Consider the following 27,622-nt stretch of genomic DNA (forward strand, 5'->3'; position numbering starts at 1 on the left):
TTTCCCACTGCCAGGGTACACAGATTTCCCTTCTGCTGCCACTCTGCCACCAGCTATTACGTCAAACAATAGCTGCACACATAATTACTCCTCTATTCCTCCTGCTGCTGCTGCTGTCTGTCTGTCTGTGTTTCCCACTGCCAGGGTACACAGATTTACCTTCTGCTGCCACTCTGCCACCAGCTACTACGTCAAAAAATAGCTATATCTGTGTAATTTGTTTTACAAACAAAACCAAAAAACCATTAAAAAAAAAAAAGTTTAATTTTTCTGAGGTGCCCGGGTTGAAAACTGTGTTGTCCCAGTTGTGTATTGGACACGATGTGGGCTGCACGACCGCTGTCTGGGACCTCCTGTTGTGTTCATTTACGGCCTGGTATCACCGCTAGGTACCAGGGCTATTATGTCACGCTGCCTGCCTGCTGCCACACTCACACTACTCCTCCATTCCTCCTGCTGATGCTGCTGTCTGTCTGTGTTTCCCACTGCCAGGGTACACAGATTTCCCTTCTGCTGCCACTCTGCCACCAGCTATTACGTCAAACAATAGCTGCACACATAATTACTCCTCCATTCCTCCTGCTGCTGCTGCTGTCTGTCTGTCTGTGTTTCCCACTGCCAGGGTACACAGATTTACCTTCTGCTGCCACTCTGCCACCAGCTATTACGTCAAAAAATAGCTATATCTGTGTAATTTGTTGTACAAACAAAACAAAAAAAAAAAAAAAAAGGTTTTATTTTTCTGAGGTGCCCGGGTTGAAAACTGTGTTGTCCCAGTTGTGTATTGGACAAACTGTGTTGTCCCAGTTGTGTATTGTATTGGAAGAAGAAGAAGAAGAAGAAGAAGAAGAAGAAGAAGAAGAAGAAGAAGAAGAAGAAGAAGAAGAAGAAGAAGAAGAAGAAGAAGAAGAAGAAGAAGAAGAAGAAGAAGAAGAAGAAGAAGAAGAAGAAGAAGAAGAAGAAGAAGAAGAAGAAGAAGAAGAAGAAGAAGAAGAAGAAGAAGAAGAAGAAGAAGATATAGAAGAAGAAGATATAGAAGAAGAAGAAGATATAGAAGATAAAGAAGAAGAAGAAGAAGAAGAAGTATATACAGTACTGAACAAATTTCTGGACACAACTTCTCTTTTCAACTTTTTTTTTTAAAGGAACATCCCCACATAATCACTTGCTGTTGTTACTTGGAAAAAAAGAGGTTTCTTGCATCATTCACCCTCAAAACAAGTGTTGGAAGCTATTTAAGGCCATTTCGAATAGTCAGCTCGAATAATGAGCTTGAATACCGACTCGAATAATGAGCTCGAATTCCGAGGTCGAATCGAATAGTAAAAATTATTAGACTCGAATATTCGACTGATCTCGAATAATTTACTATTCGAATTCGACCTAACTCGAATTTTGAAAAGGGGTATTTGAGCACCACTGCTGTGACATACTGCACCATTTGGGCTCCTGTTGTCTCTGTGCTTTTTTCCTTTTAGGGTGTATGTTTTCACCCCCAATAATTGTTTTAAAAAAAGTGGCTTGGCAATGCTTCAACAAAACAAACATATGACTATATTATACGTTCACAATATTTACATGGCAGTTTGAACTGAAGTTACTCACATTTTGCTTGCGGCAATGGAAAATAAGACAGAAAAACTGACCACTTCACCAGTGTACCTGCCAGAAAAAACATGGTGAGCAAACAAAGAGATGGAGTAAAAGCCTAACTGCAGAAAAAACAACAACATTTTTGGGGATATCGTGGATAGAACTACTACAGCCAAAAAGTAAGCAGTTAACATATGACAGAACCAATTCTCAGGGCTTTCTTTGTTTTCAAAAGTATTTCCTGAATGGCAGTTGCTCAGTCTAACTGACAAAATAGTGTGCAAGCAAGTAGGGAGGCTGGCTGTTATCTGACTATTTTGGCAGTTAGACTTAGCACTTGCCATTCAGGAAATGCATTTGAAAATGCATTTGGATGAGTCCAAAACCGGTCGGTTCTGTCAGATTTTAAAGGGGGATGAAACTCCATATTAACTGAAAAAAAATTAAAATAAGACATACTTTATTTAGCTTACCTATCATGTCTGTGCTTATCAAGTCATTGACTCACACCTTCCCAGAAGACCACACCCCTAGAGTGTTAAACCACCACCTACTGCTCACCCACTCACAGACTAACTCCACCCCTGTCTATGCTGCACAGTAGTAGTGGCTGGCTAGTGTTAGAAAAAACACCTATACTATAAGAGACCGGGGCCCATATGCAATTCAGTTTTTCTCCTGAGTTTTCTCCCAGGTGAAATTTTCAAACTTGTCAATGAAATTCCTTTTAAACCACCAGCAAGTAAACAAATACTCAAAATAATTTTGATGGTACTTTTTCACCTACTTGTCGGTACTTTGTCCATTGCAAAGTGCTAAAAAGTTTTTATAAATCGAAGATGAAAACTTTTCTCCTAGGAGAAAACTCAGGAGAAAAAGTGAATTGCATATGGGCCCAGGGTTTAAATCCTGGCTAGAGCCTGTACCTATTCTATGGCAAAGAATGCCTCCAGGTAGACTGATGCGAACACAAGGAATCCAGCGCAGGAGACTTGGGTGCAGCTGGCGCCACCATAGACCGTAATAGGAATTACAGCTATAGCGGTACAGTGAGTAACTTCGGCGATGTCAGAAGACAGAGCTGAAGTTATTTTTAAAACACTGTAATTCGGCCACCAGCAATGTAATTCGGCCATCATTCCATCATTGGACCTGGAGGGGGAACGGTAATTAACGCCGCTAGGACTTGTACAGGATCAGGGTGAGCCGTATATTGGTTGCATCTTGCACCCAAGTCTCCCGGCGGCGGTTTCCTTCGTACTCGCCTGATTTGTGCGCATTTAGGGGTTGCAGCTGTCTAAAAAGTTTTTTTATTTATAAACAGGCTCTAACAAACACACAGGGGCATTTGAACATGCTATTCAAATCCAGGATCAGTCATCTTCCTGTGTTGTCTACAATATCATGAGCTGGACTAACTTTCTTCCTATTACACATTTCTGGGAGGTCCGGTAGATGAATTTCAGGTTTGGAAATCCAGGTACCGGTAAGAAAAGGAGACAAAAAGAGAAGCTTCGTGAAGCATTTCTAGGAAATGGGAAATGTAAAGAAATAACAACTACTTAGGGACATGGGTTGCTATAGACAACCACAATTTCAGGCATGTGGAGAAGGACCATCTCCACCTGGTAATGATGACTCGGTTGGGTCAACGTGGGTCGTGCGCCAGAAAAGACAAAGGACCACTGGATGTAGTCGCAGAGGTTACCCGGGGACAGGGGAGGAGTCAATGCAAGATGGAAAGAGGCGCCCCAATAGTGATACAAAATAGCCAGGGCCGGTTCTAGACTTCCTGCTGCCTGAGGCAAACTTGTGAGGATGAATTGGAATGATTGCACAGCACCCGACAATTTGCTCCGCACGTTGCTGCGGTGAGCCCCCAAAAAAACACCCTCAGTAAAGGTAGGTAGCCAGGTATAGGTGCCCCCAGTATTGGTAGCTAGGTACAGTTGTCTCCAGTATAGGTTAGCCAGGTACAGTTGTCTCCAGTATAGGTTAGCCAGGCACAGTTGCCCCCAGTATAGGTTAGCCAGGCACAGTTGCCCCCAGTATAGTTTAGCCAGGTACAGTTGCCCCCAGTATAGGTTAGCCAGGTACAGTTTCCCCCAGTATAGTTAGCCAGGCACTGGTGTCCCCAGTATAGGTTCACCAGGTACAGTTGTCTCCAGTATAGGTTAGCCAGGCACAGTTGCCCCCAGTATAGGTTAGCCAGGCACAGTTACCCCCAGTATAGGTTAGCCAGGTACAGTTGCCCCCAGTATAGGTTAGCCAGGTGCAGTTGCCCCAGTATAGGTTAGCCAGGTACAGTTGCCCCCAGTATAGGTTAGCCAGGCACTGGTGTCCCCAGTATAGGTTGGCCAGGTACAGTTGCCCCCAATATAGGTTAGCCACGTACAGTTGCCCCCAGTATAGGTTGGCCAGGCACTCTCTCCACTTCCTTTTTCTGCCTGGTGCTGCCCCCAGACTTCTTCCGCCTGAGGAAGTCGCCTCACTTGGCATCATGGGCAGACCAGGCCTGAATATAGCGCTCTTAAATGGAGATACATAGATCAGACACTGTCTCGTAGTGACCTGAGGATGCAGACATGTCCTGTGAAACGCGTTGTCTTTTTATTGGTGTCTAACAATAAAAATCTTAATCTCTTATCACAAGGTAAGATTTTTCCTATTACTTAACTCCACAAATTACATATTGTATCACAATTGATGTGCCTCCAGTCCTCCCATCTTGCATTTGCACACTTCAGCAACATTCTGTACATGTCCACAAGAAGTGGGTCCACAGATGGGCCTTATGCCTTCCTGTTTTTTGTTTATTGAAGGAATTGTGGTGCGGGTTCAGGAAATGACTATTTCAGTAAAAGCCAGTAACTGCTTTACAGAAACACTAAATGCAGGAAGCCCCAATGAATCATGTCAGTGAATAGCTTCCTGGATTGGTTATGTATACGAATATCAACCTAGACTAGGCGGTAGAAGATTTGGGGCTCATAAGGGCGATAAATTACAATGTAACTCCATATTTTCAACATTGCTTGACCAGGGCACCAAAACCTGAGAATAATTAATTACTCAGAGAGTAACTTTCTCAGACTTATGCTTTAATACTACCTACCAAACTTAAAGCTAACCTGAACTGAAAATTAAAAGTCAAAATAACCATACACAGGTCATAGTTACCTCCCATGTAGTCTACTACTCAACCTCTTTCTCCCTGTTTGTCAGCTGTGATCAAGGGAATTTTCCGTCCTCCATTCTGAAAATGCTGATGACCCTGTAACAGCTTCCTGGTCAGCACACTGTTCAACTGTAATATTGCCCACTTCAGCCATAGGGAAACATGGACATTACCTTGCACATCAGTTATAACTGACAGCAACTGATATATAACTGATAGCAAGTGCTATATTTCAGTTCTGACAAAACATTGTCAGAACTGGTAGGAATTGTTGTAAAAAGAAAATAGTAAGCATTTATTTTTGCATAAGGGAAACGTTCATCCCTATCTCTTCTTTTTAAATCTACTATATGAAAATCGTAAAATGTGAACGGTCTATGTAGCTATCACATAAATTACTAGCTCAAAAGAAAATAAACTTTAATTTTGCTGATCAGCAAAAACCCTTTTTCAAACCCAATATTGTGGTAACAGTCCCAACTTCTGATACTGTCCTGAAAGGAAAATCTAGATATATTCCAACTGTAGAGTCTTTAATCCAGATTTTTTGGTAGGAAATAAATAAATAAATAAATTATATTAAAAAATAAATAAATAGGTTAGATTACTAAATAAATAAATACATAAATAGGATAATAATAATAGTTAGTGAATTAATAAAATTAATAAATAGTCTAATGTACAAAAATAAAATAAAACTTTGCTCAGGTTAATGGTTCCATTCTCTGTTTCCACAGGTAAGTCCCCACAAAAAGATTCTTCATATATGTAAACCTGTAAACAAAACATGCAGTAACAATAAAAAAAAAATCCAAAAAGAGAATTTTTTTTTGTTCTTTTGTTGTCTGCAATCCACTCTTTAGACAGTAAATATTCTTTTTCTCTATCTTTCTCTCTCTAGGATCATCCAAACATCACGGCACAGTTATCTCTCCTCTTTATTTCAGGAATTCAGCTGGACAACTCTCTCTCTCTCTGGAGGTAAGTATAAAGGGAAACTGGGCTGGTAACTTTAAGAAAGTTTACCCCGCCCCATATAAAGCATCAAAATCAATATATGTGCATAGAAATATAGCAGGCGGTGGTGGTTTTCACATAAAAGGGAACCTGGATCGCAGTGGGATAATAATTTTCTCTAGAAACAACCCAGATTGTACTTAGTGAGCTCTTGCTGAAAGCTAAACAGAGCAATATCCATGCAAGGGAGTAGTTATTAGCAGCAGAGAGGATGAGCTGAACAGTCTCACTGAGGTTGAGTACTGAAATCTGCACAGAAAGCCAGTCATAACATAAATTCCTAACAGCAATGGTCTTCAATTATGTTTACTCCTGAGAAAAAAAACAAACAAAAAAACAAGCTCAGAGAAGAGAAAAAAAACAAATTAACCAGAGACAGGCAGGTAGTTAATCCGCTGAATAATCCTGGAGAACGCACCGTTCTCTAGGATTATTCAGCGAATTAACTACCTGCCTGTCTCTGGTTAATTTTTTTTTCTTCAGGGATTCAAAATTGTCTTTCAAACTTTATCTCTCACGGCCTGACAAAAATAATAATTATACTCATCACGTATGTCCTCTCTTCGCTTGGATAGACAGACACTGGCATTGGCTGCATTTCTGTATTTTTCCTCTATTCCATCGTCTCTCCCTCTTCATATGGGCTTATAGGGCTTTATGGCTGCTGAGGAAAAGAAATCCACCAGGACTTGCTCCCTGCCGCGGTTGTTCCCTCAGATCCCTCTGCTCCCTTACAGCTGGGTCCGTCCCCTCCGCTTCCACCGTCGATTCTGCTCAATCACCACAGAGAGAGCTGGTTAAAACCAGCTCTCTCCAACGGCTCCCCACACGCCATCCGCCTCCCTGATCCTTGCGCTCTCAGCGTGAGCGCCCCCCTTGTATCTCGAGCTTCTCTGCGCTCGCTCCCCGCCACGCTTTCCCCGTTGCTAGGCAACCTGGAGGCGTGCACACGTCAATAGCTAAGCGTGCATTCGCTCTCTCTCTCCTCCTGCAGCCATCAGTGCAGTGGGCCACACACCTCTCCCCCCTGCAAACCTGTGTCAGCAGCACCACTATCTCTCAGCTGCTGAAAGGTAATAATAATAATAATAATAATAAAAAACAGATTTCCACCATCTACTTCTACCTGCTACATATGTATTATTCATTTGCAGCTACATCATGTGTTTATTTTAAATAATTTTACTCACTTCAGGTTCCCTTGGAAGTTTATGATTCACTATCTCCTTATCTTAAATCAAACGTGAGACATAACGAAATAAAGTGTAGAGAAACCGAGAGCCCAATATAGTGTAGTATGTTAAGCATAAATTAAGTAAAGGTTATCGTGAGAAAATTATACTCACAAACATCGGTTACCACAGAGGCAACCACTGTATAGGCAGGTGAGGAGATTAGACCTGTCCTCACTCAGGGATAAGAAGTCGCTCTCTGTAGATGCGAAAGGGGGTAGATCACACCTCCACCAGGGGTGGACACGGTATAGCCGTAGGAGAACAGAGGCGCCAGCAGGATAAAAGTGGATAAAAACTTTAAAATTTGCTGGGAGGAAGCGGTGGACTTACCTCCATAAAGCAGACACGAAAGACTGTCTGAATAGTAGTCACATTTATTAATTAGTACCCCAAAACAGTGCTCGCACTGTTTTGGGGTACTAATTAATAAATGTGACTACTATTCAGACAGTCTTTCAAGTCTGCTTTATGGAGGTAAGTCCACCGCTTCCTCCCAGCAAATTTTAAAGTTGTTATCCACTTTTATCCTGCTGGCGCCTCTGTTCTCCTACTGCTATAACGAAATAAAGGTTTTATACAAACCTGGGGGTTCTTCCAGCCCCCTCCGCACAGATCGCTCCCATGCCATCTTCCTCTGCCTCCTTGGGCCTGATCCACAAAGCGGTGATAACTCAGTTATCACGCCTAAAAGACTTTAGGCGTGATAACCTTTGCACTAGCAAAGTTATCACTGCTTTGTGCTCTAACTCGCGCGAAGCTCCCGCGCGCGCGCAAAGTCCCATAGGGCTTAATGGGTGCTGCGCGCGAAGCGCGGTGCGCTGCTCGCGCGCGTCCGCGATTGCACGCGCAAAACTTTGCGCGCAGGAGCTTCGCGCGAGTTTCTTTACATCATGCCTAAACTAAGTTTAGGTGTGATAAAGGGCTTTTCACAGGCGTGCAAAGTGTTTGCACCGCTTTGTGAATCAGGCCCCTTGTGTGGCCAGTAGAAGCCCTCTTAGCTTGGCTGGTCAGAGCGCACTGCGCATGTGCATGCATGTTCCCCGCCATGCTCCCGTGGCCAGGATCGCTCTGCTACCGGGTGAACAAGGAGGCGAAGAAAGATGGCATGAGAGCGATTGGCTGCAGAGGTGGCTGGAGGAAGCCCCAGGTATGTATAAAACTTTTATCGCTCTAGGGGCTTGATTCACAAAAGAGTGCTAACTGTTAGCACGGCCGTTTTCGCGTGAATTTTCGCATTGCGCGCGCTCACGAATTTTCGCGTGAAACGATAACGGTTTCACGCGCAAATTCGCGAACGTGCGCAATGCGAAAATTCGCGCGAAAACGGCCGTGCTAACAGTTAGCACTCTTTTGTGAATCAAGCCCTATGTCTCAAGTACACTTTAAAGCACATCCAACCCAAGGTAAAAATACCTAAAGTAAGCAATAAGGTATGCTCATGCTGGAGCCACATACTCTGTGCCTTGTCCGTTCCTCTCCTTGTTCCCCCTGGTCTCCTAAATCACTCTTTAAAACATTTGATTTTTGGCTAAAGTCAAGTGTTCAGACAGGAAGTGGTGGGCTTGCAACAATGTTCCCTCCTATTACCCTCCCATTCACTTCCCTTCCCCGCCTATTCACTCCCTTTAAAGGAAAGAGGAGGGAATGGGAGGGTGATAGGAGGAAACATCATGGTAAGCCTGCCTCTTCCTGTCTAAAAAATTTACTTTAACTAAAAGCCACATTTTCAAGGGATGTGGATCCAGCATGAAATGACCTCTGTGCTTAGCTAAGGTTTCTTGGCCTTGGGTCAGGTGCAGGGTTCCTCTCCAAATTCGCGAATTTGAATTCACCCCGTGATCACGGGTAGATTTTCATGCCTGCCGAACTCAAATTCGAATTCGAATAGCGATACTGTTCCCAAATTCGAAGTCGAATGTACCCGAATAGTGCCTCTCGAATTCGTCCGTGACTCGGGTGTTAACGCATGATCACAAATTCGGCTTCGGTATCCTGGTGATGACGTCATTGGGCCAATCAGAAGGCCCCCAGCCGAGGCACTAGCAGCCAATCAGAGGAGGGGAGCCTGGCCCTCCCCTTCTGTATGTAAGGTGGCGGCCATGTTGCGGAGACCGTCCTTGCATGTGACTGAGCGGTACTAAGAGCATCTCCAGTGCTGCTGTGTGTCTAGCAAGTGCTTTGCAACTGTTAAAACAGAGCGTTTTACCTCCTGAACACATATATTATATTGATTTATAGATAGTTAGTGATTTGAGTGTTATAGTTCAGTCAGCTAGTGTAGTGTATAAACTGTATCCTGTGCTAGGCTAGTGTTAGGTCTATGTGCAGGCTAGGCCTGCTAGCCTAGGTAGCCTTAGCCTAGCCTACTAGCTTAGTTAGGTTAGGGATTATAGTTAGTTGTGTAGTGTACTAGTACTAGTTTACTTAATTTCTACTGTTAGTCGTTGAGTTTATTAGCTTCAGTACTGTGTTAGTTACTGTACAGGCCAGCATCTGTTGTGATCTGTGACTGCCTGTCATCTCTGCCTGACCCTATTGATTGCGTCCCTGTGTGACAGACTTTGATTGTCACTCTCGGTCACACGAGTTAGTTATCGACTACTGTAGACTACACTACTAGTACTGTCTGTCTACTAGTATTTAAAAAAAAAAAACCTTTCCTTTTTTTTTGGGTCACTCACCCACCAACCCAGTGTAATAGAACGCGGAAAAGCCGCCGCGTGTACTGGCAGCAAGGCGGCTGATTCCGCGTCCAGCACGGCGGTTTGCACGCAGCAGCGTGCGGCTGGTGTGGCTGGGTCTGCCGTTGCGAACACTTACGTGAAAGCACCCAAGACTAGGGACTCTGTATTATCATTGTGTTATACTTCAGACTAGTTCCAGGGTGTCGAGACCACGGACCTCACACCCAAGATTAGGGACTCGGTATTACCATTGTGTTATACTTCAGACTAGTTCCAGGGTGTCGAGACCACGGACCTCACACCCAAGACTAGGGACACTGTGCACCATCATATTATACTTCAGACTAGTTCCGGGGTGTCGAGACCACGGACCTCACACCCAAGACTAGGCATTGTTTGATATCTGTTATGACCTATTGCACTTCTGGCTATCTCTCTCCTTAAGAGATCTTCTCCTGACCTACTAGTGACATCAACCTTCCAGGTGTCACTCAGTCAGGTCCCTCCTACCTTCAGCCTGGGGCTCCACCCCGTAGGAGGTCCCAGGCTGCTGGAAAGTCTCCATACTTCCCAGAGGGCAGGATCACTCATACTGCCGAAGACCACCTGCTCCTCGGGTGGTCCAACTCAAAGTCATTACTGTTGCACCGAACACTCACACTATATAGGTGTCCAGAGGTTAGTTATACTTGGATTATCTGTGATTCTGCAGATCATCAATAATCAGGTATATATCTGTATTCTTGGTGATACTGCAGATCACCAATAATCAGATTCTCTCAGTGTGCTGACACCGATCGTTACACCCAGACTCTTTATTAAAGTTTACACCCTTTCCCGCCCTTTCTACATATATATTTTTTTGTTTTTCTTACTGTATTTGTATAATTGTACGATGACTGGCAGAGGTAGAGGCACCACCAGGAGAGGCAGCGCCATTGCCAAAGCCACTGCCGGCAGGTCTGTGACTGGTCCGCCGCCAGCCACTGACTGCAGAGTTGTGGAGGAGGGAGCAGAGGCGCAGCAGCAGCGTGTTGCGCCCATCTTTGCCATGGGTCGTCATCACTGGCCCATTGCGGAGAGTCAGGCACAGGCTGTGGTGGAAAGGATGGCGGAGCAGCAAGCTACCGTTTCCAGCCAGACCTCCAGCGCCAGCGACACCAGTGCAACCACCAGCACTCCGGTCCTCCATCACTCACGAGTCACGACTAATTGTTGTCCTATGGACAGATTCCCCCACCTAAGCTGTAGATCTCTGCAGCTCGTCCTATACAGCAGGGCTTCAAAAAAGTCCTGTTCTGTTATTCCTTCTGCTCTCACAGTCAGGACTTGCGTGACTGCTGCCTTCCTGGGATGTGTGGTGGTAGCCATTCCTGCTCCTTTGCCCACAGCGTGCCTGCTGCCTTCCGTGTAGTGTTGGGCGAACAGTGTTCGCCACTGTTCGGGTTCTGCAGAACATCACCCTGTTCGGGTGATGTTCGGGTTCGGCCATATGGCCGAACTAAGAGCGCATGGCCGAACGTTACCCGAACGTTCGGCTAGCGCTGTGATTGGCCGAACGGGTCACGTGTAGTGTTGGGCGAACATCTAGATGTTCGGGTTCGGGCCGAACATGGCCGAACTCCGAACATAATGGAAGTCAATGGGGACCCGAACTTTCGTGCTTTGTAAAGCCTCCTTATATGCTACATACCCCACATTTACAGGGTATGTGCACCTTGGGAGTGGGTACAAGAGGAAATTTTTTTTTAGCAAAAAGAGCTTATAGTTTTTGAGAAAATCGATTTTAAAGTTTCAAAGGGAAAACTGTCTTTTAAATGCGGGAAATGTCTGTTTTCTTTGCACAGGTAACATGCTTTTTGTCGGCATGCAGTCATAAATGTAATACATATAAGAGGTTCCAGGAAAAGGGACCGGTAATGCTAACCCAGCAGCAGCACACGTGATGGAACAGGAGGAGGGTGGCGCAGGAGGAGAAGGCCACGCTTTGAGACACAACAACCCAGGCCTTGCATGAGGACAAGAAGCGTGCGGATAGCAATTTGCATTTTGTCGCCATGCAGTCATAAATGTAATACAGATGAGAGGTTCAATAAACAGGGACCGGAAACGCTAACCCATCACAGATGTTCATGTTACTTGGTTGGGGTCCGGGAGTGTTGCGTAGTCGTTTCCAATCCAGGATTGATTCATTTTAATTTGAGTCAGACGGTCTGCATTTTCTGTGGAGAGGCGGATACGCCGCCGATCTGTGACGATGCCTCCGGCAGCACTGAAACAGCGTTACGACATAACGCTGGCTGCCGGGCAAGCCAGCACCTCTATTGCGTACATTGCCAGTTTGTGCCAGGTGTCTAGCTTCGATACCCAATAGTTGAAGGGTGCAGATGGATTGTTCAACACAGCTACGCCATCTGACATGTAGTCCTTGACCATCTTCTCCAGGCGATCGGTGTTGGAGGTGGATCTGCACGCTTGCTGTTCTGTGTGCTGCTGCATGGGTGTCAGAAAATTTTCCCACTCCAAGGACACTGCCGATACCATTCCCTTTTGGGCACTAGCTGCGGCTTGTGTTGTTTGCTGTCCTCCTGGTCGTCCTGGGTTTGCGGAAGTCAGTCTGTCGGCGTACAACTGGCTAGAGGAGGGGGAGGATGTCAATCTCCTCTCTAAAGTCTCCACAAGGGCCTGCTGGTATTCTTCCATTTTGACCTGTCTGGCTCTTTCTTCAAGCAGTTTTGGAACATTGTGTTTGTACCGTGGATCCAGAAGGGTATAAACCCAGTAATTGGTGTTGTCCAGAATGCGCACAATGCGTGGGTCGCGTTCAATGCAGTCCTAGGCCGAAGAGGTCATAGCCTAGGGTCACAAAACATGTTTATTTGGGCAATTTCAATGGTGGCGAGTCTGACGTACATAAATCGCAGCAATGGCCGTTAGCAACGTCTGAATCTCACGAAATGTCTCATGCAGGTAGAAGACATTTTGTTAGACTTGGGCTCCAAAGATGGGGTCCCTACATCTCTGCAAACCAGAGTTACAGGGCTCCAAATTTGGTAAAACCCCCATAGGCTTACATTGGGCCTCCTATTTACAGTTCCAAAATCTCACATCTTTTCAAAGGGCAATTACTCAGCAGTGGCAAATTTTCTAGCATTGTAGGGACCCTTAGGGGGAACATTACTGGTGAGTTTCGGGCCCCTAGGCCGAAGAGGTCATAGCCTAGGGTCACAAAAACCTGTTTATTTGGGCTATTTCAATAGTAGTGATGGTGGCGTACATAAATCGCAGCCATGGCCGTTAGCAACGTCTGAATCTCACTAAATGTCTCATGCAGGTAGAAGACATATTGTTAGACTTGGATTCCAAAGATGGGGTCCCTACATCTCTGCAAACCAGAGTTACAGGGGTCCAAAATTGGTAAAATCCCCCATAGGATTGCATTGCCTCCCTATTTCACTTTCCAAAATCTCACATCTTTTCAAAGGGCAATGGCTCAGCAGTACCAAATTTTCTAGCATTGTAGGGACCCTTAGGGGGAACATGACTGGTGAGTTTCGGGCCCCTAGGCCAAAGAGGTCATAGCCTAGGGTCACAAAAACCTGTTTATTTGGGCTATTTCAATGGTAGTGATGGTGGCGTACATAAATCTCAGCAATGACCGTTAGCAAAGTCTGAATCTCACGAAATGTCTCATGCAGGTAGAAGACATATTGTTAGACTTGGATTCCAAAGATGGGGTCCCTACATCTCTGCAAACCAGAGTTACAGGGGTCCAAAATTGGTAAAATCCCCCATAGGATTTCATTGGGCCTCCTATTTACCGTTCCAAAATCTCACACCATTTCAAAGGGCAATGGCTCAGTCAGCAGTGGCAAAACTCACCAGTCATGTTCCCCCTAAGGGTCCCTACAATGCTAGAAAATTTGGTACTGCTGAGCCATTGCCCTTTGAAAAGATGTGAGATTTTGGAAAGTGAAATAGGGAGGCAATGCAATCCTATGGGGGATTTTACCAATTTTGGACCCCTGTAACTCTGGTTTGCAGAGATGTAGGGACCCCATCTTTGGAATCCAAGTCTAACAATATGTCTTCTACCTGCATGAGACATTTCGTGAGATTCAGACTTTGCTAACGGCCATTGCTGAGATTTATGTACGCCACCATCACTACCATTGAAATAGCCCAAATAAACAGGTTTTTGTGACCCTAGGCTATGACCTCTTCGGCCTAGGGGCCCGAAACTCACCAGTCATGTTCCTCCTAAGGGTCCCTACAATGCTAGAAAATTTGGTACTGCTGAGCCATTGCCCTTTGAAAAGATGTGAGATTTTGGAAAGTGAAATAGGGAGGCAATGCAATCCTATGGGGGATTTTACCAATTTTGGACCCCTGTAACTCTGGTTTGCAGAGATGTAGGGACCCCATCTTTGGAATCCAAGTCTAACAATATGTCTTCTACCTGCATGAGACATTTTGTGAGATTCAGACGTTGCTAACGGCCATGGCTGCGATTTATGTACGCCACCATCACTACCATTGAAATAGCCCAAATAAACAGGTTTTTGTGACCCTAGGCTATGACCTCTTCGGCCTAGGGGCCCGAAACTCACCAGTCATGTTCCCCCTAAGGGTCCCTACAATGCTAGAAAATTTGGTACTGCTGAGCCATTGCCCTTTGAAAAGATGTGAGATTTTGGAAAGTGAAATAGGGAGGCAATGCAATCCTATGGGGGATTTTACCAATTTTGGACCCCTGTAACTCTGGTTTGCAGAGATGTAGGGACCCCATCTTTGGAATCCAAGTCTAACAATATGTCTTCTACCTGCATGAGACATTTCGTGAGATTCAGACTTTGCTAACGGCCATTGCTGAGATTTATGTACGCCACCATCACTACCATTGAAATAGCCCAAATAAACAGGTTTTTGTGACCCTAGGCTATGACCTCTTCGGCCTAGGGGCCCGAAACTCACCAGTCATGTTCCCCCTAAGGGTCCCTACAATGCTAGAAAATTTGGTACTGGTGAGTAATTGCCCTTTGAAAAGATGTGAGATTTTGGAACTGTAAATAGGAGGCCCAATGAAAGCCTATGGGGGATTTTACCAAATTTGGAGCCCTGTAACTCTGGTTTGCAGAGATGTAGGGACCCCATCTTTGGAGCCCAAGTCTAACAATATGTCTTCTACCTGCATGAGACATTTCGTGAGATTCAGACGTTGCTAACGGCCATTGCTGCGATTTATGTACGTCAGACTCGCCACCATTGAAATTGCCCAAATAAACAGGTTTTGTGACCCTAGGCTATGACCTCTTCGGCCTAGGACTGCATTGAACGCGACCCACGCATTGTGCGCATTCTGGACAACACCAATTACTGGGTTTATACCCTTCTGGATCCACGGTACAAACACAATGTTCCAAAACTGCTTGAAGAAAGAGCCAGACAGGTCAAAATGGAAGAATACCAGCAGGCCCTTGTGGAGACTCCAGAGAGGAGATTGACATCCTCCCCCTCCTCTAGCCAGTTGTACGCCGACAGACTGACTTCCGCAAACCCAGGACGACCAGGAGGACAGCAAACAACACAAGCCGCAGCTAGTGCCCAAAAGGGAATGGTATCGGCAGTGTCCTTGGAGTGGGAAAATTTTCTGACACCCATGCAGCAGCACACAGAACAGCAAGCGTGCAGATCCACCTCCAACACCGATCGCCTGGAGAAGATGGTCAAGGACTACATGTCAGATGGCGTAGCTGTGTTGAACAATCCATCTGCACCCTTCAACTATTGGGTATCGAAGCTAGACACCTGGCACAAACTGGCAATGTACGCAATAGAGGTGCTGGCTTGCCCGGCAGCCAGCGTTATGTCGGAACGCTGTTTCAGTGCTGCCGGAGGCATCGTCACAGATCGGCGGCGTATCCGCCTCTCCACAGAAAATGCAGACCGTCTGACTCAAATTAAAATGAATCAATCCTGGATTGGAAACGACTACGCAACACTCCCGGACCCCAACCAAGTAACATGAACAATGAACATCTGTGATGGGTTAGCGTTTCCGGTCCCTGTTAATTGAACCTCTCATCTGTATTACATTTATGACTGCATGGCGACAAAATGCAAATTGCTATCCGCACGCTTCTTGTCCTCATGCAAGGCCTGGGTTGTTGTGTCTCAAAGCGTGGCCTTCTCCTCCTGCGCCACCCTCCTCCTGTTCCATCACGTGTGCTGCTGCTGGGTTAGCGTTACCGGTCCCTTTTCCTGGAACCTCTTATATGTATTACATTTATGACTGCATGCCGACAAAAAGCATGTTACCTGTGCAAAGAAAACAGACATGTCCCGCATTTAAAAGACAGTTTTCCCTTTGAAACTTTAAAATCGATTTTCTCAAAAACTATAAGCTCTTTTTGCTAAATTTTTTTTCCTCTTGTACCCACTCCCAAGGTGCACATACCCTGTAAATTTGGGGTATGTAGCATGTAAGAAGGCTTTACAAAGCACAAAAGTTCGGGTCCCCATTGACTTCCATTATGTTCGGAGTTCGGGTCGAACACCCGAACATCGCGGCCATGTTCGGCCTGTTCGGCCCGAACCCGAACATCTAGATGTTCGCCCAACACTACTTCCGTGTGGTGGTAGCCACTTCTTAGGCTCCCACTCCGGACCGGAATTGAACCAGGATTCCCTGGCCTGTTACCCGCCGTGGACACCATGGTAGTGAGAAAGTACCAAAGAAAGTTTATCGCACAGTTGAATGGATGCCAGACTTGCCCTCCCTAACATTTTTGTAGAGCCAGTAGAAACAGTAATTTTAAAAAATAGACGTAAGCTTTAACTATGGTAGAGAAAGAACCATGGAAAGTTAATAAGGCAGTCAGACATTACCTGACATCACTGAGTGAGGAAGATCAATCTCGCCATGTTGCGCAGTAGTCCAGCATGGCCGTCACTACACAAACAGCTGTTTGCGGTACGTTACACAGTGAGTTTGGTGTGTCAGTGTGAAGCAGTACACTAATTACACTACCTGATTGATGTATATGTTACGGCCAGAACCCGAAGTCTGGCCACTTCGGGTTCTGGCCGGTCAAAACGAGAAGTGGCCGGCTGATGCGGCCAATGTTAGAAATATACTGTAATTGCAGACTTTGGCCGGCCAGAACGCATTGTGGCTCTATGTGGCCGGCCAAGTCCCGAAGTGTCGCTCACCTCTCCCTGCTGCCGCTCTCCTCACTGTCGCAAGTTCTGTGTAGATTTATCCGCCGCCGAAAGCCACGCTGAGCTCTCCCCGCAGCTACATGTCACGCGCTCTCCCCACTGTCGCAAGTCCCGCTGCCGTAAGTCACACTGTCCCCACCGCCGTTCCAGCAGCCAGGTCCTATGATAGGCTTGAAAGGACCCGAGGCTGCCTTTCATCGCTGCTCTTGTGCAAGGACCCTGGGCTGCCTAAATGCTGCCTGTTGCTTTCTCCTTATATTTCCGGGACCCGGGGCTGCATATAGAGAACGAGGTGACACAGGACCCAGGGCTACAGCCTTCAGGTGACATATGGGGTGACAATATTTCTCATAAATGACTTATCACTACTTTGGCTGCTCCCACTCCCGGCTGCCTCATTAAAGTGTGCATAGAACAGAAGGAAATCATAGCGAAAATGCACCCTGTAGGTATTTAGAAAGTTAAGCCTGTCTAATTCCCCCTCATCTAAGACTAATCACCACTGTAATTTGATCTCTCCCCTGTCTCACTTGACTGCCACGGCAGAGCAGCTATTTTGAAAGCACAGGATGCTAAGAAGATGTCTGCTTCCACAAAATCAGGAAGTAGACACTCTGATTTGGTGCAGGATTTGCATCAGCTTTAACAAAGAAATGTTTTTCTGTAAAGGTTATTATGCTGTTGTGTATCTTTCAGAGCAGAGGGGACGTTCTGAGTGCCATTCATGGTGCTGGACAGGACGCGGGATGTTCTGGGATTTGTGCGTTTTGGACTTTGGCTGACTGACTTTGGCCATTTTGCAAACTGGCCGGCCAATGTCAGAAATTCTCAGCATTTTGGACTTTGGCCTACGTCAAATCGGCCAGTTCTAGAAACGGCCGGCCAATTCTAGAATTGGTCGATTTCTGGTTTTGGCCGTAACATATACACATGCAAGATATTTTAAAGCACGTTAGGCCTGCAATTTAGCATTCAATGTGATTTTTGCCCTTAAAACGCTGCTTTGCGTCAAATCCAGATTTTTCCCCGGGACTTTTGGCATGTATTCCACTCCGCCATGCCCCCCTCCAGGTGTTAGACCCCTTGAAACATGTTTTCCATCACTTTTGTGGCCAGCATAAATGTTTCTAGTTTTCAAAGTTCGCCTCCCCATTAAAGTCTATTGCGTTTCGCGAAAGTTCACGAACCTTTGCGGAGGTTCACAAACCTAAAATCGGAGGTTCGGGACATCTCTACTGCTGTCTGGAACCTCCTGCTGTTGGTGTTTATTATTACAGCCGTGGTACCAACGCTAGGGACCATGGCCCGTTACATTTCCTGCTGCCACACGTCACTCCTCCTCCTCCTGTTGCTGTAATTAACCTCCTGCTGTCTGTGTTCCCACCGCCAAGGTCCACATAAGCGCTGCTGCCATGCGCCACTAGCTATTACGCCACTACAATAGCTACATTAAAAAAAAAAAACTGAGGTGTCTGGGTTGAAAACTGTGCTGTCCCAGTTGTGTATTGGACACAATGTGGGCTTCACGACTGCTGTCCGGAACCTCCTGCTGTTGGTGTTTATTATTACAGCTGTGGTACCAATGCTAGGTACCACGGCCCGTTACATTGCCTGCTGCCACACGTCACTCCTCTTCCTGCTGCTGCATTTCACCTCCTGCTGTCTGTGTTCCCGCTGCCAGGATCTGCAGAATTATGTGCTGCTGCCATGCGCCACTAGCTATTATTACGCTACAAATTTAGCTATGCTGTTGAAGAACAAATTTTATAACAGTTGAGTTCTGTAAGGGAATAAACATTAAGTTGGGTACAAGAGGAAGAATATGAACACACACAAAAAAAAATGGTGGTGAAGAATAAGAAGAAGAATAAACAAGAAATGCAGAAAAAAGTTTTCCATCAATTTTTTTTTTAATTACACTTATTTCATTGTGATTTCCCTTTAAAAAAAAAAAAGCTTTAAAGAGACTCTGTAACAAATTTTTCAGCCTTAGTTCTTCTATCCTATGCCTGTTCTAATGTGCTCTGGCTTACTGCAGCCTTTCCTAATTGCACTGTCTCTGTAATAAATCTTATCTCCTTTCCTCTGTCGTGTCTGTCGGGCTAAGGCTTGAATGTGTGGAATGTGCAGGGCTGCTTGTGATTGGTAGAAGCTATACACACCCCCTCCAGGCCCCCTGCAGGCTCTGTATGACTCACACACTCTGTTTATGTGAGCCTATTACAAGCTGGTTAGTTTGTTTGTAAACACTGCCTAAAACTGTTAATTACAAGCCAGGATTGCAGCAGAGAGTGGCAGAAACAGCACAGAGGGGCACAGGAGAAAATAAGGAATAGAATGGTATGCTTTTTAGTGTAAGAATATTAGAGTACAGATTCTCTTTAAAGAGAATCTGTATTGTTAAAATCGCACAAAAGTAAACATACCAGTGCGTTAGGGGACATCTCCTATTACCCTCTGTCACAATTTCGCCGCTCCTCGCCGCATTAAAAGTGGTTAAAAACAGTTTTAAAATGTATGTTTATAAACAAACAAAATGGCCACCAAAACAGGAAGTAGGTTGATGTACTGTATGTCCACACATAGAAAATACAACCACAAGCAGGCTGTATACAGCCTTCCTTTTGAATCTCAAGAGATCATTTGTGTGTTTCTTTCTCCCTGCAGTTCTCATGCACTGAAGTTTCAGGCAGCTCTTTTTTCTCCTGCAAACAGCTATGCCCTTGTCTGTAATTCTTAAAGGGAACCTTAACTGAACGGGGGGTAAAGAGTTTCACTTACCTGGGACCAGCCCCCTGCAGCAGTCCCGTGCCCTCGGCGCCGCTCTGGAATCCTCTGGTCCCCCGCTGTCACTTAGTTTCGTTTTTGACGACTCACCAGTCGCCGGCCGCCATGCGTATTATTGGACGCATTTACCAATGCAATTAGCGCTATTGCGGACCGCAACGCGTACAAAAATACGCGTTGCCGCATTCCGCACACGTAGATATGCGGCAACGCGTATTTTTGTACGCGTTGCGGTCCGCAATAGCGCTAATTGCATTGGTGAATGCGTCCAATAATACGCATGGTGGCCGGCGACTGGTGAGTCGGCAAAAACGAAACTAAATGACAGCGGGGGACCAGAGGATTCCAGAGCGGCGCCGAGGGCACGGGACTGCTGCAGGGGGCTGGTAATAGCCCCAGGTAAGTGAAACTCTTTACCCCCCGTTCAGTTAAGGTTCCCTTTAGGTATGTGAAAGCCCAGCCAGCTCAGAGGACGATTTATCCAGCTTGTAAAAGATACGAGAGAAGAGAGAAGCTGCTCTAATCTAAATAATACACAGGTAGTGTGCATAGAGGGGCCTGGAAGGGGGAATTCATAGCAGAACCACAACACTGAAGAACTTGGCAGCCTTCCAGACACAGGCTGACAAGTCTGACAAGGGAAAGATACATTGATTTATTACAGAGACTGTGATAGCAGAAAGTGCTGCAGTAAGCCAGAACACATTAGAATAGCTTTTGGAACTTGTAGGATGATAAAAAACAGGATGCAATTTTTGTTACGGAGTCTCTTTAAGGCGAATTCGTGATCACGAATTCGGGGTAATACCCGAATTCAATTATCGATCACGGATCAAATTCGAATCGAATTCTACTTGTCGTGATCACGGCCGAACCCGAATTTGACCCGGACCCGAATTCGAATGTACTCGAATCGAATTTGGGTACATTCGAGCACCACTGGTCAGGTGTCCTTTTAACACTAACTGATCTCCCTGAAAAATATGTATAATATCATTTCCATAACTGGAGCCTAATACTATCCTTCACCCTCCAGACTTTAATGTACACCGTACACCCATCCTATGGTTTCTGAGTGAAGTATTGAGTGAACTCAACTGGCCTAATTTCCATGCTTCCATCCAGTGACTAACTGGACTGATTTTCATATTCCTGTATTGTCTTATTGGTGTATGTCACCACTAAATATTGTCTGTAACCTAAACTAATGTCCAGCGCTGCGTAATATGTTGGCGCTTTATAAATACAATAAATAAATAAAATAACATAAACGTAAAGATAAATGTTTATCAAAAAAAGTGTCAAAGCACTACTTTGAACATGACACTTACCGAAAAGATTCATTTTCTCATTTGCCTGGTACTTCACCCACTCTTATGCTTTCCGGCTGCAGAAGATGGAAATACAATATGAATACGAAATAAAATCTATAAAAACAATAATAATTTGTACATACAGAGTAAATCAGGCCCAGAGTTCCTGATTGGCCATTTCTCTAGACCAGTTATCTCTGATGCGTTTCCTGTATGTATGTGATCAGTGTGGTGATTGGACAGACAACATTACACAATTTCCATTACATCATTGGTATAAGTATTAGTTTTTTTGTGCACATCAATGTGCTTGTCAGGCCTCAGTACTGATGCAAATGCAGCCTATCTTAAAACTGTTAAAAAGTTTATTTTGTTGGAACAAAGTCTGTTGTAGTGTACATTTAACATATACACAAATTAGTGTGGTTAAGCAGTGATCCGTAATAATATCAGTAATATATTATTAATGTTATACTATAACGTGTGTCAAACTGAAATTCTAGCCTATGCTCTCACACTAACCCTGTAATTCTCAAAAACCTAGCTCTAAACTTCCTACTACAATGCCCAGGGGCTGATCAACCATGAACCACATCACCAGCGAGAGATCACCATGCTATGCCCAGGTGCTGATCTACCATGAACCACATCACCAGCAAGATATCACCATACTATGCCCAGGGGCTGATCTACCATGAACCACATCACCAGCGAGAGATCACAATACTATGTCCAGGGGCTGATCAACCATGAACCACATCACCAGCGAGAGATCACCATGCTATGCCCAGGGGCTGATCTACCATGAACCACATCACCAGCGAGAGATCACCATACTATGCCCAGGGGCTGATCTACCATGAACCACATCACCAGCGAGAGATCACCATACTATGCCCAGGGGCTGATCTACCATGAACCACATCACCAGCGAGAGATCACCATACTATGCCCAGGGGCTGATCTACCATGAACCACATCACCAGCAAGAGATCACCATACTATGCCCAGGGGCTGATCTACCATGAACCACGTCACCAGCGAGAGATCACCATGCTATGCCCAGGGGCTGATCTACCATGAACCACATCACCAGCGAGAGATCACCATGCTATGCCCAGGGGCTGATCTACCATGAACCACATCACCAGCGAGAGATCACCATACTATGCCCAGGGGCTGATCTACCATGAACCACATCACCAGCGAGAGATCACCATACTATGCCCAGGGGCTGATCAACCATGAACCACATCACCAGCGAGAGATCACCATACTATGCCCAGGGGCTGATCTACCATGAACCACATCACCAGCGAGAGATCACCATTTTATGCCCAGGGGCTGATCTCCCATGAACCACATCACCAGCGAGAGATCACCATACTATGCCCAGGGGCTGATCTACCATGAATCACATCACCAGCGAGAGATCACCATACTATGCCCAGGGGCTGATCTACCATGAACCACATCACCAGTGAGAGATCACCATACTATGCCCAGGGGCTGATCTACCATGAACCACATCACCAGCGAGAGATCACCATACTATGCCCAGGGGCTGATCTACCATGAACCACATCACCAGCAAGAGATCACCATACTATGCCCAGGGGCTGATCTACCATGAACCACATCACCAGCGAGAGATCACCATACTATGCCCAGGGGCTGATCTACCATGAACCACATCACCAGCGAGAGATCACCATACTATGCCCAGGGGCTGATCTACCATGAACCACATCACCAGCGAGAGATCACCATACTATGCCCAGGGGCTGATCTACCATGAACCACATCACCAGCGAGAGATCACCATACTATGCCCAGGGGCTGATCTACCATGAACCACATCACCAGCGAGAGATCACCATACTATGCCCAGGGGCTGATCTACCATGAACCACATCACCAGCGAGAGATCACCATGGCCAGTCAGAAGCTTTGGCACGCAACCAATCAGGCGGGGGTGCTGGCACCAGACCAGCCAATCACAGCCACCCGCTGCTCCTTTTGCTAATTGGTGCCGATGGTCTCACGGGTGCAACCACGGCACTGTCATTTGGCCAATCAATCAGTAGCAATGACAATGACATCTGATAGGTCACTGCTACTGATCGAGTGCAGTGATTGGTCCAATGATGTTTGAAGCGCCGAAGGTTAGTGTTAAAAGTAGGGGGTGGGGGATGGGAGGTTAGCAGATCAGATGAAAAATAATTAATCTTTTAAATTTATCAATTTGGGAGGAGGGGAGCAAACAAGATCAAAATTGTGGATAGTAATAAAATTAATCAATAAAAAAAGAATCAAATAGATCACATTCAAATAAAAAAAAATTCAATATGAAAGGATAAGGGGAAAGGATTATGAATGGGGGGGGGGGGGGGGGAGGGGGGGAAAGAAAACAAAAAATAAATAAATTAATGTAACGATCGGTGTCAACACGCAGAGATAATCTGATTATTGGCGATCTGCAGAATCACCAGTAATACAGATATACACCAGATTATGGATGATCTGCAGTATCACCAATAATCCAGGTATGTCTAACCTCTGGACACCTGAGATAAGAGTGTATAGTATAACAGTAACACTTTGAGCGAGAATCACCAGTGAAACTGGAGATCAGAATATAGAGAGAATTCACCCCAGGCTAAAGGTTGAATCCCTGTAAGCCAAAGGCTCCCTAGGAGAGGGGCCTAGGCTAGGTTGCAGGAAGCCCTGCTGCTAATAGAAAAACTTGCCCTACTGGATGAGAGGCTCTGGCTCTCTACACCCTAGTGGCGGGCAAAGGTAGTACAGATACACTGTGCTAGTCCTGAGTGTGATGTTTGTAGTAACAGCACCCTGGAACTAGCATACACAATACTGATATAGATTCCTAGTCTTGGGTGTGAGCTCCGTAATCACAACACCCCGGAACTAGTCTATTGCATAACATAGCATTGAGACAGTTTCCTAAGCTTGGGTGTGAGGTCCGTAGTCACAACACCCTGGAACTAGTCTAGAGCATAACATAGCATTTAAAGAGAACCCGAGGTGGGTTTGAAGAATATTATCTGCATACAGAGGCTGGATCTGCCTATACAGCCCAGCCTCTGTTGCTATCCCAAACCCCACTAAGGTCCCCCTGCACTCTGCAATCCCTCATAAATCACAGCCATGCTGTGAGGCTGTGTTTACATCTGTAGTGTCAGTCTCAGCTGCTCCCCCGCCTCCTGCATAGCTCCGGTCCCTGCCCCCATCCCTTCCCTCCAATCAGCAGGGAGGGAAGGGATGCAGGCGGGGACTGGAGTTCTGCAGGAGGCGGGGAGAGCAGCAGACTGACACTATAGAGATAAACACAACCAGCTCTGACAAGCTGTTTGTCAGCAGCGTGGCTGTGATTTATGAGGGATTGCAGAGTGCAGGGAGACCTTAGGGGGGTTTGGGATAGCAACAGAGGCTGGGCTGTATAGGCAGATCCAGCCTCTGTATGCAGATAATATTCTTCAAACCCACCTCGGGTTCTCTTTAACCACTTAAGGACTGCAGTCATAAAACCCCTTAAGGACCAGAGCCTTTTTTTCCATTCGGACCACTGCAGCTTTCACGGTTTATTGCTCAGTCATACAACCTACCACCTAAATGAATTTTACCTCCTTTTCTTGTCACTAATACAGCTTTCTTTCGGTGCTATTTGATTGCTGCTGCGAGTTTTAGTTTTTATTATATTCATCAAAAAAGACATGAATTTTGTCAAAAAAATGACTTTTTTAACTTTCTGTGCTGACATTTTTCAAATAAAGTAAAATTTCCTATACATTTGAGCGCGAAAGTTATTCTGCTACATGTCTTTGATAAAAAAAAACCCATTCAGTGTATATTTATTGGATTGGGTAAAAGTTATAGCGTTTACAAACTATGGTGCCAAAAGTGAATTTTCCCATTTTCAAGCATCTCTGACTTTTCTGCGCACCTGTCAGGTTTCATGAGGGGCTAAAATTCCAGGATAGTACAAATCCCCCCCAAATGACCCCATTTTGGAAAGAAGACATCCCAAAGTATTCAGTGAGAGGCATGGTGAGTTCATAGAAGATTTTATTTTTTGTCACAAGTTAGCGGAAAATGACACCTTGTAACAAAAAAAAAAAAAAGTTTCCATTTCTTCTAACTTGCGACAAAAAAAAATGAAATCTGCCACAGACTCACTATGCTACTCTCTGAATACCTTGAAGTGTCTACTTTCCAAAATGGGGTCATTTGTGTGGTGTGTTCACTGTCCTGGCATTTTGGGGGGTGCCTAATTGTAAGCACCCCTGTAAAGCCTAAAGATGCTCATTGGACTTTGGGCCCCTTAGCGCAGTTAGGCTGCAAAAAAGTGCCACACATGTGGTATTGCCGTACTCAGGAGAAGTAGTATAATGTGTTTTGGGGTGTATTTTTACACATACCCATGCTGGGTGGGAGAAATATCTCCGTAAATGACAATTGTTTTCTTTTTTTAACACACAATTGTCAATTTATAGAGATATTTCTCCCACTCAGCATGGGTATGTGGAAAAATACACCCCAAAACACATTATACTACTTCTCCTGAGTACGGCGATACCACATGTGTGGCACTTTTTTGCACCCTAACTGCGCTAAGGGGCCCAAAGTCCAATGAGTACCTTTAGGATTTCACAGGTCATTTTAAGAAATTTCGTTTCAAGACTGCTCCTCACGGTTTAGGGCCCCTAAAATGCCAGGACAGTATAGGAATCCCACAAATTACCCCATTTTAGAAAGAAGACACCCCAAGGTATTCCATTAGGAGGATGGTGAGTTCATAGAAGATTTTTTTTTTGTCACAAGTTAGCGGAAATTGATTTTAATTGTTTTTTTTCACAAAGTGTCATTTTCTGCTAACTTGTGACAAAAATAAAATCTTCTATGAACTCACCATACTCCTAACGGAATACCTTGGGGTGTCTTCTTTCTAAAATGGGGTCATTTGTGGGGTTCCTATACTGCCCTGGCATTTTAGGGGCCCTAAACCGTGAGGAGTAGTCTTGAAACCAAATGTCGCAAAATGACCTGTGAAATCCTAAAGGTACTCATTGGACTTTGGGCCCCTTAGCGCACTTAGGGTGCAAGAAAGTGCCACACATGTGGTACCGCCGTACTCAGGAGAAGTAGTATAATGTGTTTTGGGGTGTATTTTTACACATACAGATGCTAGGTGGGAGAAATATCTCTGTAAATGACAATTATTTGATTTTTTTTACACACAATTGTCCATTTACAGAGAGATTTCTCCCACCCAGCATGGGTATGTATAAAAATACACCTCAAAACACATTATACTACTTCTTCTGAGTACGGCGATACCACATGTGTGACACTTTTTTGCAACCTAGGTGCGCTAAGGGGCCTAACGTCCTATTCACAGGTCATTTTGAGGCATTTGGATTCTAGACTACTCCTCACGGTTTAGGGCCCCTAAAATGCCAGGGCAGTATAGGAACCCCACAAGTGACCCCATTTTAGAATGAAGACACCCCAAGGTATTCCGTTAGGGGTATGGTGAGTTCATAGAAGATTTTTTTTTTTTCACAAGTTAGCGGAAAATGACACTTTGTGAAAAAAAAAACAATACATATCAATTTCCGCTAACTTGTGACAAAAAATAAAATCTTCTATGAACTCACCATACTCCTAACGGAATACCTTGGGGTGTCTTCTTCTTAGAATGGGGTCATTTGTGGGGTTCCAATACTGCCCTGGCATTTTAGGGGCCCTAAACCGTGAGTAGTCGTCTTGAACCCAAATGTCTCAAAATGACCTGTGAAATCCTAAAGGTACTCATTGGACTTTGGGCCCCTTAGCACAGTTAGGCTGCAAAAAAGTGTCACACATGTGGTATCGCCGTACTCAGAAGAAGTAGTATAATGTGTTTTGTGGTGTATTTTTACATATAACCATGCTGGGTGGGAGAAATATCTCTGTAAATGACACATTTTTGATTTTTTTTACACACAATTGTCCATTTACAGAGAGATTTCTCCCACCCAGCATGGGTATGTGTAAAAATACACCACAAAACACATTATACTACTTCTCCTGAGTATGGCGATACTACATGTGTGACACTTTTTTGCAGCCTAGGTGCGCTAAGGGGCCCAACGTCCTATTCACAGGTCATTTTGAGGCATTTGTTTTCTAGACTACTCCCCACGGTTTAGGGCCCCTAAAATGCCAGGGCAGTATAGGAACCCCACAAGTGACCCCATTTTAGAAAGAAGACACCCCAAGGTATTCCGTTAGGGGTATGGTGAGTTCATAGAAGATTTTATTTTTTGTCACAAGTTAGTGAAAAATGACACTTTGTGAAAAAAACAATAAAAATCCAATTTCCGCTAACTTTTGACAAAAAATAAAATCTTCTATGAACTCATCATACACCTAACAGAATACCTTGGGGTGTCTTCTTTCTAAAATGGGGTCACTTGTGGGGTTCCTATACTGCCCTGGCATTTTACGGGCCCAAAACTGTGAGTAGTCTGGAAACCAAATTTCTCAAAATGACTGTTCAGGGGTATAAGCATCTGCAAATTTTGATGACAG

At 45.0% G+C, this 27,622-nt stretch overlaps 1 protein-coding gene across 2 annotated transcripts in view; it reads right to left on the minus strand.

The window, feature by feature from the left end:
• LOC137521966 (uncharacterized) overlaps nucleotides 1-27,622 on the minus strand; it is a 77,060-nt gene that overhangs the window by 44,076 nt on the left and 5,362 nt on the right. The window contains exons 2-3 of one of the 2 annotated variants that reach the window (XM_068241938.1): nucleotides 21,047-21,102; nucleotides 1,606-1,662 (exon numbers count right to left, since the gene is read on the minus strand). In XM_068241938.1, coding sequence (XP_068098039.1) covers nucleotides 1,606-1,662; nucleotides 21,047-21,059 — 70 coding nt within the window. In that variant the 5' untranslated portion in view covers nucleotides 21,060-21,102. Of the gene's footprint in view, nucleotides 1-1,605; nucleotides 1,833-21,046; nucleotides 21,103-27,622 lie in introns of those variants that run through there. The other variant, XM_068241937.1, reaches the window with a different exon arrangement.

This window comes from Hyperolius riggenbachi, chromosome 6 (assembly GCF_040937935.1).
Source record: "Hyperolius riggenbachi isolate aHypRig1 chromosome 6, aHypRig1.pri, whole genome shotgun sequence".
NCBI lineage: Eukaryota > Metazoa > Chordata > Amphibia > Anura > Hyperoliidae > Hyperolius > Hyperolius riggenbachi.